The sequence below is a fragment of the Cavia porcellus genome, unplaced genomic scaffold (assembly GCF_034190915.1).
Source record: "Cavia porcellus strain 051 isolate PalLab524CR breed Dunkin Hartley unplaced genomic scaffold, mCavPor4.1 scaffold_4, whole genome shotgun sequence".
NCBI lineage: Eukaryota > Metazoa > Chordata > Mammalia > Rodentia > Caviidae > Cavia > Cavia porcellus.
The window spans coordinates 99,401,804-99,417,521 of record NW_026947487.1 but is presented as its reverse complement, the minus strand read 5'-3'; the positions used below and the strand labels follow the sequence as shown (position 1 = coordinate 99,417,521).

The 15,718-nt window shown below is 46.3% G+C and overlaps 1 protein-coding gene across 1 annotated transcript; it reads right to left on the bottom strand.

Moving 5' to 3' along the window:
* Ces4a (carboxylesterase 4A) lies at positions 1-9,931 on the bottom strand. Its single transcript, XM_023565994.2, has 12 exons — positions 9,551-9,931; positions 9,347-9,480; positions 8,893-9,046; positions 7,810-7,914; positions 7,628-7,732; positions 7,467-7,505; positions 6,612-6,752; positions 6,056-6,136; positions 5,546-5,699; positions 4,800-4,931; positions 4,548-4,620; positions 1-2,683 (listed from the first exon to the last, which is right to left on the bottom strand). Exons 2-12 carry the CDS (start codon positions 9,475-9,477, stop codon positions 2,521-2,523), a joined length of 1,278 nt encoding a protein of 425 aa, XP_023421762.2. The 5' UTR covers positions 9,478-9,480; positions 9,551-9,931; the 3' UTR covers positions 1-2,520.
* Positions 9,932-15,718: the final 5,787 nt, after the last annotated feature.

Sequence of the window (15,718 nt, the reverse complement as noted above, 5' to 3'; positions counted from 1 at the left end):
TTTTGGTGCTAGAGTACGAAGTTTTGGATATCATCTCACAGATCTTTGAAGTTTCTGATTGCCCCCAGAGGCTCTGGGACCTATAGGAGTAAAGGGCTGAATCAAAATTAAGCTCACATCAGGTGTGGCAGTGTAGGTCTTGGAAGGCTGAGGTAAAAACTTGGAAGGCTGGTTACCATGAATTTGGGGACCAGGCTGGGCTGTATAGTAAGTTCAAGGCCAGCCTGAACTACAAACTGAGACCCTGTCTCAAGAAATGTTCTTGTAGTTCAGGATTTAAAACTGGTAGGATATTACACAATATTTCCACCTACATTGTTCACAACCAAGAGGTAGAAACAACCACAATGTCCATCAGTTAGCAAGTGGACTTTAAAATGCTATATACATTTTATGTGAAATGTTCTTTAAGAAGTCTTCAAGAAGAAATGAGATTCTGTTATATTCAACAACATGGGTGAATCTTGAAGAAATTATGTTGAATTGAAATAAACTAGACACAAAAGGAAAAGTGTGTGATTCCACTTTTGGGATCCTTTTATATTCTAGACCTAAGATGCCCCCCAAAGCCTCATGTGTTTAGAAGGTGATTGGATTATGGGGCACTTTAGCTGACTTGCTTTTAGGTGGAGGCAGGTCACTGTGGGCATGGCCTGGAAGGATCTATCTCTCTGTCTGCCTCCTCCCTTGACTCTGCTTCCTGTCCATCATGAAGTGAGCAGCTTTTCCTTAGCCATGTCCCTCTGCCATGCTGTTTCCTCTTTGGAATGAGTCAACCATGATCTGAAATGTGAGCCAAAATAAATCTCTCCTCCTGTAAGTTGTGGGTGTTGGTATTGTGTATGATGAGGAAAGTAACCAAGGCATCTTTTTAAAATTTGGAGACAGGGTTTCACTAAGCTGCCTTTGCTGGGTTTGAATTTGCTCCTGCTTTAGCCTCCCAAAGTATGGGGATTATAGGTGTACACCACCATGCCTAGCTCAGTGCCACTTCTATTAGGTACCTGGAAGAGTCAAATTCATAGAGACAGAAAGTAGAATATTGTTCTTTTCCTAAATTCAGTTTGAAGAAGGATAAAGAGTTTTAGTTTGAGGATGATGAAAAAGTTCTGGAGATGATAATGGGGATGGCTACACAGCATTACAGATATATGCAATACCATTGAGCTGAACATTTAAAACATGATTAAAATGGGACTGGGACAGTGATGGTGAACTTTTAGTGCTTTCAGTGATAACAAATAGCTGGCTGCAGCATGTGTGTCATAGGTTTGCACCACTGGAGTCAATCCCTGGTATTATTGAATAAATAAATAAATGTTGATGTTACTGAGGATTGAACCCCAGAGTCCTTGCATTGGACTACATATTCATCCCTTCTTATTTCTTGAGACAGGGTCTTTCTAAGTCCCAGGTGAGACTGAAAGTTGCAATCCTTTTGCCCTGAGTACTGGGATTACAGGCATGCACAAACATCCCTGGTTTAAGTCACATAGATTTTGCCATCAAGAAAAATCCACAAAAATCTGGGCATGGTGCTGTGAACTCATAGTCCCAGATACTCAGGAGGTGGAGGCAGGAGGTTTGCTTGAGCATAGAAGTTCTAGTCTATTCTGGGCAATATAGCAAGGTCCCCGTTTCAGAGAAACACACACATATACACTGTGGGCCAAGTGAGGACATTCCCAGGTTGGACTGCAAGAGAGGCCAGAGGGTGAGGCGTGCACACTGAGGTCTATATTAATGGATAGTGAGCATGGGATGTGGCTGTCTTGATGTCCTGGGGTGGGTGTGTTTGAGACACTGAAGAAAGAGGTCAAGTGTTTTGCAGTCCAGATAGTATTGCTGAAGCCAGCTTCCCTTGACTGAGTGTGGCTTCCCAAGCATAGCTCAGTAAAGGTCAGGTAGAAATGTTCAGTTCCTTCTAGGGCTCAAATTGAGACATCGTCCTCTAGCCACCAATTTTACAGATGGAGAAACTATGGTTCAAAGCAACATGCCTTTATTGAGACCTTTATGTACCACTATGTATGTAGGCTTTGAGGGACTCTGGAGAGAAGATCCCAAGGTGCCAAATACTTATTCTGTGTCACACATAACCTGCCGGAATAGGCATGAGGTTGAACAGGTAGCTGGCAACAGTGGCCAACCAGTAGTAGTCTCTGTGGACTTCCCATAAGAAGGGGCTGTAAGTAAATCTTAAAGGGTAGGAGGACTTGGAGAAGGGAGAGAAGGTTATCCTGGAGGTTTTGAGTACAGTGTAGTAACTAACAAGCTTGGCCTAACCTGATGTAGATCATGAAATATAGGGGTGTCATGGAAATGAGGCCGGACAAGATGGTGCAGAGCCCCCAGCCACAGGCAAAGAAGGCTCTGGTTGTGGCCAGGACACAGTCAGGAGCTTCTTTAGATCCTAGACTGGGCAAGGAGGACTCTCTATCCCAGATGTAGCCATGGCCAGCTTCTCCCAGGTCTGGTTGGTGGACAGACCCTCCCATTTTGCCATTCTCCAGATCAGAACTATTTCTGCTTTTTGGGTATCTGAGGCTGGTTGAGACTCCTCCAGAAGGCCATCTTCTTCTCCTTGAGCTTTATACCCACTCTTATGATAAAATCCAGCTGTAGATACTTTTCATCTTTGTCAAAGCGTGGCCAGTAGGGCAACTCTCCACCATTGGGGTTCCTGGCTCAGAGGAGGAAGGAGAGAGGATTCTTCTCACTTTTTTCTCTATGTCTTCTCACCCTTCCCTCCTTTGCCTTTGGAGTTTGGATACAAGAGGCTTTAGGGAAATTATATTGATAGTTATTTATTTAGTCTTTTTGAGACAGGGTCTTGCTCTGCAGTTTTGGCTGGTCTTGAACTCACTTTGTAGCCCAGGATGGCATCAAACTCACAGCAATTCCCCTGCCTCAGCCTCCTGAGTACTGGGATTATAGGTATGTACCACCATGCCTGGTTTATATTGATATTTAGATAGTTTTGGGGGGCAGTACTGTGTATTGGATATGGGGCCTTCACACCAAGCTACATTTCCAGCCCTTAAAAAATTTTTGGGACAGGGTCATGCTAAACTGATAAGGTGCCTGAGGTGGGTTTGGACTTGTGATCTTCCTGCCTCAGTCTTCCAGAGAACTAGGATTATAGGTCTGTGCCATCTCATCTGGCTTTAGGCAGTTCTTTAAGGAAGGCTGGGGGACTTCCATGCAGAGGGAATGTACGTACAGAGTTTAGAGGTATAGAAAATAAGGATTTTGGAGAAAGTACAAGTATAGAATCATATGAAAACAGTATGAGTGAAGAGGATGTTTGTGTGAAGGGGAGGACATAGGAGAGATCTTGAAGGAATTTTCATGCCAAACTGAGGAGCCGAGACTTTATCCTGGAAGCACTTGGGAGCCACAGAAGGTTTTAAGTAGGTGAGTGACTTGATGAAATGATATTTCAGAAAGATCCCTCTAGCATCATAGGAGGATAGAAGAGAGAAAGTGGACATGGAAAATAGTCAAGAGGCAGCCAAGGTTCAATTCAGATATTACCTCTGCCCGAATTCTCCTTTCCACGTGGGAGGGTCAGACACCACCTCAGTGCTTTCAAAATGCTCAGTGCTAGCTGGGAATGGAGGTACACACTTATAATCCCAGCATTCATGAGGCAGAGGCAGCACGATTGCTGCAAATTTGAGGCTAGTCTGGGCTACATAGTGAGCTCAAAGCCAGCCTAAATGTCATAGTAAACCTGTCTCAAAAACAAAATAAAACAAAACCCCCATAAAGTTCCCAGAGCTCCATCTCTCACTGGGCCTGATTGGAGTTTTTTTTTGAATATGTCAAGTGGTGGGAGGAGGAGGTGCACATCCATGACCTCTTTAAATTCCAGCTCCCAATGCTGGAACTTGGCACACAAGGGAGTATTGATGAGTGAATATTTTTTTCTTTTTGAGACTGGGTCTCGCTATGCAGTTCAGGCTACCCTTGAGCTTACTTTGTAGCCCAGGCTGGTCTCGAACTTGTAATTATTCCCTTGCCTCAGCCTCCAGAGTGCTGGAATTATAAGCATGCACCCCCGCACCCAACTTTTTTGTCTTTTTTTGTCTTTTTCCTTTTTATCGGTACAGGGGATCGAACTCACAACTGCCTGCTTGCAAGGCAGGCACTTATGCCGCTGAGCTAAATCCCCAGCCCCTTTTTTGTGTTTTTGAGATAAGGCTTTCTTATGCAGTTCAGGCTGGTCTCGACTCATTATGTGGCCCAGGCTGGCCTTGAACTTGCAGCTGTCCTCCTGTCTCAGCCTCCTGAGTGCTGGGATTACAAGCCTGTGCTGCCACACCCCACTTGGTGAGTGACTCTTGAACACTTGAGTGAATGAAGACTGTGGGTGATGGGACAGAGTGAGACACTTAGGATCTTGTGACTAAATAGGAGAGATGAGGGAAGGTACACTCTGGTGGGGCTGCCTGTGCTGCTCCTGTGGACATGCAGAGGCAGATACCTAGAGTATCGGCCTTCAGGTCTAGTGCTGCCCAGATGTGCTGGGGGACCAGACTCACCCTGTGCGGGCAAAGTTGGCCCAGTATTTCATCATCTGGAGGCTGAGTGTCTTCTCCTTAACTGTGGATGGGCCTGGGGACAGAATAAGATGTGGTGTTTAAGAGACAGAAAGGGGTGCTGACCTTCCAGATTTTCACATGCCAGCATCCCACACTAGGGACTGGCTTGCTCCCTGTGGCCGGCCAGTGGAGTGATGGGTCTGCATTCACAGGTTGGACAAGCAGTGAGGGTGTCAGGTGTGGTTTTAGCACCTTTGGAGAACGGTTTCCCCAAGATGAAGCCAATCTCATCTCCGTGGTCTGCCCCACTGTTCTGAGGTTTCATAATTATGCCTGAGGAAGCGTGATGCTGAAACTCGTACAGGTAGACTTGGAAGCCAGCATCTGCAAATAGAGAAACTGAAGAGAGTGGCAGGAAAAGTTCCAGTCTGGGCCTCCCATCACCCCATGCATCCTGCCCATTTGCATCAAGCAGAGAAAAAGAGCTTTAGCTTCAGAATCAAGGGAGTAGATTTGAATCCTGTCTGTATTACTCCTTAGCTTTTTAATCCTAGGAAAGTCACTCAACCTCTCTGAGTTCCTTGTCCATAGAGTGGGGATACTAAAACCTAATTCACACGATTATGATAAGAGTCTTCCTTTTCCTTCTCTAAATCTTCCTTTCTTGACCTTTGAGGGTCTTTGGTATCTACCTTCTCCAGCCATAGGTTTCCAAGCCCCAGCCAACCTATGTAAGACTATGTAAGGTTGTAAGACCTAAGCCTGTCTTACAACCTTAGCTTTCTTATCTGGGCTGGCTGAGGTTCTGCTCTTGTCCCTGAGAAACAGCATTTCCTCTCATGAGGTCAATGGTTGCCTCCTCTCTACATCTTAGAGCCCCACACCAGCTCAGAAATGCAGAGAGTGGATAGACAGTTGGTAAGCCCAGTTGGAAAGCAACAGAACTGGGGGATGGGGTAGAGAGGGCCAATGTGGCCATTCTTGGGCAACCTCCATACCCCGGTGGTAGTGAGCAGCTTGCAATGTGGTATACACAAAGATGGCATCTCCAACTAGCTCAATCACACGGTTCCAGACCATCTTCCAATCACACTTCTGAATGTCTTTCAGGTAGTTGTCGAGCACAAGTGGTATCTGCTCCTTGGTGATATTCTGGGTGGAGAGGCTACACTTACCTTGAGGCCTGCCATACCAGCTGGACCAGAGGTGAACACCAGGGACTTGGACCCAGGCTCAGTCCTCCAGGAGTTTTGAGAAATGAGGGGTTCTGGAGAAGACTTCCCTTGGATGATTCTTATCCCTGTTTTAGCTGCATAAGAACCATCTCCCCTGACCCTGAGGATGCCTGGGAACTTTTTCCATCAACTTCCATCTGATCTTATGCCAAACTCTTTTGGGAACCTCCAAGAAACAGTCCATCCCTGATTGAAGGCCCTTTGCAAAAGGCAACTATTAGGTTAAAAAAAGAGGTGTTCAAAGTGAGCACTCCTGCCCATTGGGCCCCTTACCAACAGGGTGCTGATGGTCCACAGGAGCTTGGTGAGGTTTTGTTTTCTCATAAAGTGTGAGTAAGGTGTGATCTTCATGATCTGCTCATGAAACAAGGACCCAGGTAGGAATTAGGCCTGAGATCTTGACCATCTGCATAGAAAATTCTCAAGCAGAGAACATGGCCCAAAAAGGTCTATAACCATGTCGAGTCCTTCAGTTTTCTATTCATCATTGTCACCTGGTCTGGAGCTAAAGTGGGGCTGGAAGGGTCCATCCTACACTGACCGAGGAGCAAAATAGGGCCCCACAGTTTATCATTGCCTGGAGACCCAGGGATGGACATTACAACCTATCTAAACTATGATCTGAGAATGAGACCCCCAAACCTCCAAGATGTCAACTTCCTCCCCTTCTCTTCTATAATTTCTTGCCAACTCTTTCTGTTCAGGGAATACAGGAGATTCCCGAGCATTTATGCATCCTCAGAGGGGCTCTGGGAGCTAATTTGGTACCTAGAACTACTCAAGAAGCAGCCTTTGCCACCCCACTATTATGAACATCTTTCCTACTCACATAAGGCAAGAGCCAACTGAACTCTTCACTGTTGACACCTAGAAGGTAGGGCATAGGCAAAACCTGCCCCCGTATCAGGAGCACCACAGGCTCATCCGGGAATAACACACCGTCCACCACAGGGCTTAGGAACCATATTATCTGCAAGGCCAGGGCATATCTAGTCATTTCACATATCCACACAGGGTCACCATGACCTAGGGTATATAGCTTAGCAGGTCATCCCCCAGGGACTATTCTAATCTAGGCTCTTTGGGAAAAAAACTGAGATTGGCCATGGTGACCCTTTGGAAAGTGGGTGTTGGAAGGGTCAGGACAGACAGGACTAGGGTATTCAGATTTGTGGTGCTTGCTTCAGGTATCCATATAGCTCACTTTTTCATCTCTTAAAAATCTTTGCAAAATGTCACTTCAATGAGGCCTGTCCTATCTTTTCACTTTTTTTTTTTTTTTAAATTTTTGAGACAGGATCTTTCTGAGTCCCAAAGTTGCCCAGGCTGTGCTTGAAATGACCCTCCTGTTTTAGCTTTGCAGAGTACTAGGATCATTAGGAATGCTATCACCTCCCATTTATCCATTCTATTTAGAATTCCATTCCTAAAAAAGAAAAAGAAAAGAAAGAAAAAAAATTCCATCCTTTGCATCATACTTGATCCCCTTATCATCTCCATTTGTTGCTATTCACGTATCCCTTTCTGAAGAGATTATTGATTGACTGGCTACTGTCTCTCCTCACTGGGATATCAGTTCTACTAGGGAAATTATCTTGGCTTGCACAATTTCCCAAGTATCCTGAGTGCCTGGCACGTAGTTGGGTTCCATCAATGCTCAAATCACAGAACGTGACCAGCTTACCTCTTGAGGGTCTTGCTGGAAGTTGAAGTGAAAAAATTTCTGTTGGGGAGTGGAGGGGGTCAGAATTAAAAGAAGTCTCCCTAGTATATTCCTCAGACAGGCTCCTTGGGGAAGACACTAGGATAACAGTACCCTGCAGGCAACTGGAATGTTCTACTTACCATTTTCCTAGACACACGCATCACCTGAGCCCCTGAAAGACCTCTCAGACAGTTTACCATGATCCTTGTGTCCATGTGGCTGCAGCCAGCCAGGGAAGCAACCTTCTGTAGAGAGAAGGGTGTTCAGGGATGTTCCCATCTTGTTCCCTCTTGTTTAGTTCTGAGGAAGGAGAGATACCCACCTTTGCCACCTTCAGTGGGTCACGAGTGATGAAACTTTTAAAGAATGCAGTGCCACTCTGGGAAATAGCCCTATGGAAGAGACCCTGGGCTAGGGGTGATATCATCTGTAGGGGAGGGGAGTAAGACACCCATGAGATGCATAAGTAAGACTGCTTTGCCTATCCCCTCTGCCTCAGCCTCCTAGAGTGCTGGGATTACAGGCATGCAGCTCTATGCTCATCTGTCTTTAATTTTTGTTGTTGTTCTGCCTCTATTTTGAAACCAGCTGCCATTACCTCCTCTGGGATAACTCCTGCTCCCTTGGCCCTACCATTCTCTCTGTTGGTCTCCAAATCTGTTACAGCTTCTTTCTAACTTGACCCCTGTCCCCCCGCAGGCTGAATACTTCTCTAAATGCACATCTGATTATAATACTTTCCTACTTAAAAGCTGCCCCTGCTCTCCAATGCACTTTGAATAAAGTTGCTCAATGTCTGTGGGCTTCAGTTCCTTCATCTATGCAATGGGAACAACAATACTTTTTGTGGGACTGTTGAGCGAATTAAATGAAGGAGTAGACATCAAGCGCATGTAAAAGCATGCCTGGCACCTAGGAAATGTGCATGTGTTGGAGTATTATCATTACTATGGCCTATAAGGCTATGTATAATGTGACCCCTGCTCATTTCTCAGCCCTATTCCTACATTGGGGATCTTTTAATCTACACTCCACGTACACCCTACATCAGCAGTCCTCCAAGAGTATCAAGGCCAAAGCCGGTTCTACAACACTGGTCCCTAACTCTCAGGCTTGGTGGTGGGGACAGAGCTCTAGGTGGAGAGTGGGGGAACACACGGGGAGTTCACTGAGTATCCCAAGTGTCAGCATCACCCCGTTGGGCCTTGGTTTTGTCACTAATGCTGTTCCTGAACAGAGCAGCCATCTTTGGTTGTGAAGAGTGGTGCTCTTGGCAGGATGAGGGCGGGTCTGTGGGCCAGCACGTTCCTGTACACTCGAACCTGAGCATCTGTGCAGTGACGAGGATACCGCTGTGGGAACATGCTGGCCTGTGTCTGCTGGCCCATCAGGGCCTCACACTCACCAGTCCTGAGATGCATATGGCCCCCGCAGACTGGCCAAACAGGGTCACGCTCTTCGGATCTCCTCCAAAGGCTTTAATGTTTTCCTGCACCCAGCGCAGAGCTGCCAGTTGGTCCAGCAGCGCCCAGTTCCCCTGGGCCTGACTGTCGCCAGTGCTACGTGCCGGGGATTTAAGGTTAGGGCCTCAAACTTCAAGAGTCGGGATGCAAAAGGCTCCCAAACCGTCCTGCACCCCCTTACCTTGACCTTCCGAGACTCAGTCCTGTAACCTTACCTTCTTTGGAGTTAGGCGCAACCCACTGAGAAAGTACCCAGCGGGCCCCCTCCCCCCATCCCCTCCGGCCTCTGCCACCGCCTTCTGCAGGCCGGGCTCCTGCACTGCCACCAGTCCGGGTCTCCTCCACCCCAGCCGCCGTGCAGATGAGGCCCCGCCCCTGGCTCCTGGCCCCGCCCACCTCAGGAAGCCCAGGATGCCGAGCCGGTACTGCAGAAACACCAGCACCACTTTTTCACGCGCGGCGAACTCGGAGCCTTCGTAAGTGGAGGCGGAGCCCACGAGGAAGGCGCCTCCCGGGAACCAGACCATCACCTGGGCGAGGAAGGCCGAGGCCTGAGCGGGGCGGAGCTGGACGAAGGGGAGGGGGAGACGGAGTACTCACCGGCAGCAGAGGATCCCCGGGCGCGCGCACTGGCGCGTACACGTTCAGATACAGGCAGTCCTCGCTGAAGCGCAGCTAGCTGTACAGTTTCCGCGTGTTGAAGTACATGGAAGCTAGCTGCCCCCAGGACTCCTGAAGGCACCTGTGGGCACCGTGTGACTTTGGACTCTGGCTCAGCGGTGGCAGTGGGGAGAATAATTTCAATCCCGAGTCCGCAATAGGGATAGAACCCAAGGAAACTCCAAGCAGTCCTTGCCCTTGCCTCATCTCCACAGGCCTCCACTAGTTTTGCGGTGCAGGATTCAGAGGCAGGTGGGCCTCCCTAGAATCCATCCCATTCAGATATCTATGGCTGTTTGCTTTCCACCTCCGAGCCTCTGTACCTTTGTTGTCTTTGCCAAACGCCTTTTGCCCAGCAAACTCCTAGTCCTGTTTGAGGCTAGCTGGAGTGGTGTCCTTGTGCTGGGCATGACCTCATTTTATGTCCCCATTTTATGTCCCCCAAGGCTTTGTCCACTCTTTACCATAGTACTGGTTAGAGTGATTTTATTTGGTTGTTTTCTCAAGCGGCAAAGCATACTTGTGAGCAGGTGTGGCGATGGATTCATTTGAGGCCTGGCACCCAGCCCAGTGCCCTGTATCCTGTAGATGTTTGGGGCATCTTTGGAGTATGGGCTGCATGCCACCTCACCATTTACCCCTGCTGGCCTGGCCCCTGAGTTAGCTTTTGTAAGGTGGGGCTGGACCCATTTGGCTGGGTGCAGAAAACCTGCCTGCCTTTCCCTGCTCTTCCTTTTCCTGGCCACATCACCAGGGCATTTCGGTCTGCTGCCTTTCTCAACAGCGCTGCAACCTGCCTTATCCAAAGCTTTCTGCTTCCACCCACCTTCCCCAACAGCTGTCTTTCTCTTCCCCTAGGCCAAGTTTTTATCCAGGATTCTTTTCCTCCACCCTGGCCTGGCCACTTCAAGGCCTCCAGGAGGCAGTGTATCTCTATTTCTAAACATTGTCTTTGGTCTTGCTTCATCACTTGGCAGGAACTTATGTTATTCTTAGGGTACTATCTGATAAACCACATCGGGCCTTCACTAGGGCTCTTATGGCCAAGAGTGAGCAGCTAAAGCAGAGGAATGGGGGAGAGAAGGTAAGGGGATGCAAAATGAGTTAACATGTGTTACATATATGTACCAACTCGTCACGATGAATTATGTACTGCAAATATGTACTAATAAAAAAGAATGAACAGCTGAGGCTTGTGTCCTTATTCTACCACAAAAGTCACTTGTTGCAGGTACCCAGTGATCTCTGTTCTGCTGGATTCCTGCTGCTTTCTCACTTAACCCTGGCAGCCCTAAATGTGATTGATCCTTCTTCTTCCTTTTTTATTTGAGACAGGGTCTATGTATTTCAGGCTGGCCTTGAACTCACTATGTAGCTCATGCTGGCTTCAAATTCACAGTGATCCTCCTGCCTCAGCCTTACAAGTGCTGGGATTTCAGGCATGTGCCATCACTCCCTCCCTTCTTGAAGAGCCACTGCCCTGGTTTTCCTGCCACATCTTTGGTAGCACTCCACCTAAGCATGATACTGTCTCAGTCTTCCTCAACCCTCAGTCCTCTTTCCTTTCTTAACATACTTTTAAAAATTGTTTTCCTTCAGGCCCTGAGTTTCACCCTATTGATGTGCTGTTGTCATTTTCATGAAGATGACAAGTTTGCCTGTGGCCTCCATCATCCAGACACCTGCTCCATATCTACACATGGATGTCAATCTATCAGGGCATCAAACCTGACATGCCCTAAATGAACTCTTGTTTTGCCCAAACTTGTTCTTGCCCCAGAGAGTTCCTGGGGCAACTGGGAGTTGTAGGTTTTTTTTTAAATAGTGGCTGACACTGACACTGAAGTTTCTCATAATAGACATTTTTCTAATCCAGTTGATGCCATTGTTAATGATTGCCAAAGAATGTTCTGGGCAGTGAATTACTCAATGATATGAATAAACAGTAAATACATTTGTTCTGGGTAAACTGCCAAGGCCAGTGTTTCAAAGGAAAGTCATTGCCCCAATCTTCCTGTGTGAATCAGGGACTGGAGTCTGATTGGAGGTGGCAGCAAGACCTTGGGACTTGAAAACTGAAACCGAACCTGTAAGTTCCCATCTTGGAGCTCCCTCTGAGGGAGGGCTGGCAATGCCATGTGAGTCTGTGTCTGGGCCCCAAGGGAGAACTCTAGGCCTGCTCAAGGGGCTGGGGAGTCACTGAGTGCTGCTTCTCAGCTGTATTTAGGAAATCCAGTGCCCCAGAAGTTCCCAGGGAACAGTTAGTGAACAGTCTACCTTAACTGGAGTTCTCCTGTGCAAAGTCACATGATCAGTATCAGTGAATTCAGTACCATTTGGACAAACCACCTCATTATACAGGTATGGGAACTGAAGCCCAAAGGACCTCATGCCTGCCTATGTTCACACAGTATGTTTATCTCAGTGCATTGTTCAAAGCCCTACCCAGAAGTAAGCATTGGTCCTCAGGGTCTGCCCACTTCCCAATCTTTTGGCTCTTACGCAGGGGGGTAGGTGGTGGCACGTCTCACTCCTTTCCAGTGCTCTGGGGGCTCAGGTGGAGCAAATCTGAGGGCACCCACGGGAGGTTTGGAGAAGGGAATTCCTAGGAAGGCATGGAGGAGTGTTTTCCCCATGTGCACCTGCTTTCCCTGGAGGCTTCCATATTTAGTTACCACCAGAGGCTCCTGGTCATGCACAGCACCTGGGAGAGAAGGAAAAATGGTCATTCTGACTCAATGGCTCTGAGCCACAGATGGGTCTCTGGGCGATCCGCTGCAGGAGCTGCTGTTGCTTTTCACAACAATCAAAAAGCTTGCGGGCTATCATGGTGCAAATCTGTAATCCATATACTCAAGAGGCTGAAGCAGGAAGATCACTGAGTCTGAGGCCAGTCAGGACTACATAGTAAATTTTAGGCCAGTCTGGACCTACATAGCAAGACCTTGTCTCAAAAAACAAAACAAAACACTGGGAATGCAGTGCCATAAGAAGGCCCTGGGTTTGATCCTCTCAGTATGCAAAACAAATAAATAGATAAAAGCACATGTCTGTTATATGAACTGTTTCTGTCACTTTATATCAATAAATATGTCGTTGGTCTTGACTTCTGTTTGATATTAGTATGGCTCTATTTCTTAACATTTTTGTTTTCTTGTTTTTTCTTCTTTTTCCTTTCCTTTCTAATGGCATTGGGGCTTGAACCCAAGCCACTCACACTGAGGGACATTCCAAGCCCTTTTTTAATTTTAAATTTTGAGACAGGGTCTCATTAAGTCCCTAAATTGTCCAGGCTGGGCTCAATTCCCCTGCTTTGCCTTTCCAAAATGGTGGGTTTATAGCACATAACACTAGCTTTTTCTTTGGTTTGTTTTTGTTTTTTGAGACAAATCTTGTTATGTAGTCTGGGTTAGCCTTGAACTTGCAATCCTTCTGTTTCCGTCTCCTGAGTGCTGGGATAACAAGTGTGCACCACCATACTGGGCCTGGTTTATTTCTGGGAAGGAATCACATGTACATACACAATCTTACTTGTTTTTTGAGATAGTATCTCACTACGTAATTCATGCTGGCCTTGAAATCATTGTATAGCCCAGGATGGCCTCAAGCTCATGGTGATCCTCCAGCCTCAGCCTCCCAAATGCTAGAATTACATGTATGCTTCAACCACTATATTCTCACTTGCATACACATTTGTATCAGTAGTCATCTATATGTACAACTTTGTCATATTTGTACATAAGAAGTAGTATATGACAACAACTCACCTACAAAGAATCATGCAGAGCTGGATATGTTGGCACTTGCCTGTAAACCTAGAACTATGGGAAGCTGAGGTGGGAGGATCACAAGTTTGAACTCAGCCTGGGCAATTTAGCCAGACCCCATTTCAAAAAAGCAGAGAGGGCTTGGTATTGCTCATTGTTAAGACCCTGAGTCCATTGCCCACTAACATACACATACACACACACGCACACACACACACGCACACACACACACTCAAGGAAAAAGTAAAGAAAGGAAAACAAGTGTGGTGGTGCACACCTGTGATCCCTGGGGTGGAGGACTGAGGCAGGAGGATTGTTAAGAGTTTCGAGGCCAGCCAGCCTGGGCTACACAGTGAGTTCAAAACCAGTGACATAGTGACACCCTGTCTCAGAACTCCAGAAAACCAGAACCCAAAACCCAAAAACCAACAAGACAAAAAAAGAAAGATGCAGAAATACAAGAGTAAAAATACATGAATGGATACACACACACACACACACACACACACACACACACTGTTTATGTATAGTCTGTCCACAGCATACATTCACCTATTATACACATAGTAAAGGCATACACACATCATAGTCAGATCTGGAAATAGTTATGAAATAGGCCAAGTTGAGAGCCAGGCATGTTGGCACGCTTGGGAGGCTGAGGTAGGAGGATCACTGTGAATTCAAGGCCAGCCTAACCATATAACAAGACTAGCTCAAAAATAAGTTGAATTCAGCCCTCTGTCTACTGATACTTGTTTTATTCTAAGTGGTCATCTTGTCCTACTCTGACTGGCAAGTGTTAGTGGGGACTCATGTCCATGTCCTTGAAGAACCCTTATCTGATTTTTCCCCTTCCTTCTCAAACAGAATTGTTCTGTCTGTACACCTGTCTCTCAGAGTTCATGGTACAAAGTGACAGAAATCAAATGTGATCCAGATAATTATTGTTCCTGGCTACGCATCAGAATCATTTGGGGATCACCATGAAAATACCGATTCCAAGGCCCTATCCTACTCTGAACGAAAATCTCTGAATTTTATCAGGGAAGTAGATTTGCAAAGTTCTCCAGGAGATTTTGCTGCAGTCACTTTGGGAACAGCATTTGACACTGATGTGACAGAGCATACTCACACGCTCCTAGTTGCAAGTGGCCCAAAATACTTCCTGATCATGCCCCCAGGTCTTACATAGGCCACACATGACACAAAAGAGTGACTATAATTGGTGCTTGGGCCTGTGGGCAGGTTAGCAGGGCAAGGGACATTCTCATACTTCCTCTGTGTGTACAGCTCTTGTCTTGCACTGGGAGAGCAGAAGGAGGCCCGAGGTCTCTCAGCAGGAAGCCACTGACCAACCTGTGGTCACTTCATGATGAGAAAAGCCAACACCTGTCATTTCTGGACCTTTTGTTATAGCCCAACACTGTGTTATCTCACCCCATTTTCCCTGAAACTGGATAGGGCAAATGGTACTACACAGATATGGAAACAGCTCAAATGAATAGGGATCATTTGGAGATATCCCTTATCCAAGCTCTGCTCTGAGCCATGGGTGTTTGTCTGTCTAAGCACCAGCTTCAGGTGTGTGGTGGGCAGAGTTGGCAAAGAGCACTTTTTCCTTGAACAAGAGCTGCCGTGGCATGGCTCTGATCCCAGTGCACTATGCACAGGTGCCTTGTTAAAATACTTCTTATTAGGAGTCATAAAGTGTTGCTTAAAACCTGGAGGTAAAAGAATTAAGATGTGTTATTGTATGGGCATGGTGACTTATGCTTATAATTCCAGCCTCAGGAAGCTGAGGCGAGAATATTGCTACGAGTTCCAGGCCAGCCTGGGCTACAGAGACCCTGGTTCAAAAAACAAAAATGAAACAAAAGAATAATAATAAAAAATCAAGTAAATTAGGGTTTTAAAAAGATATGGCCAAAGATTAAACTTAGACTTAATTTTTCACCATGCACTCAACTAAAATTGAAATGGATCAAAGATCTAAATATTAAAGCAGGAACCTTAGATCTGCTGGAAGATAGAGTCAATAGAACTCCTGAAGACATTGGTAAAAGGAAAAACTTTATAACTAAAAACCTGATTGCACAGGAACAATCACAAAGAATCAACAACTGGGATCTCGTCTTATTAAAAAGGTTTTTCACAATAAGAGAAACCACTAACAGAGTGAAGAGATAACTCACAATGTGGAAAAAATTTTTCCAGATGTTCTTCAGACAAAGGAATATGTAAAGAACTAAAAAAAAAAAAAATCAGACCTCCCAAATTTAAAGACCCAATTCGAAAATGGGCATATAAGATGAATATATGCTTCTCAGATGAAGAAGTACAA

Excerpts from the sequence above, each read along its gene's own strand:
- Ces4a (XM_023565994.2), bottom strand. The coding sequence starts at position 9,477 with ATGGTCTGGTTCCCGGGAGGCGCCTTCCTCGTGGGCTCCGCCTCCACT. Across the intron at positions 7,506-7,627 it reads TGCGTGTGTCTAGGAAAATG|AAATTTTTTCACTTCAACTT; the intron begins GTAAGTAGAACA and ends ACTCCCCAACAG. Across the intron at positions 4,932-5,545 it reads AGCTGCTCACTACCACCGGG|ATGCTGGCTTCCAAGTCTAC; the intron begins GTATGGAGGTTG and ends CTCTATTTGCAG.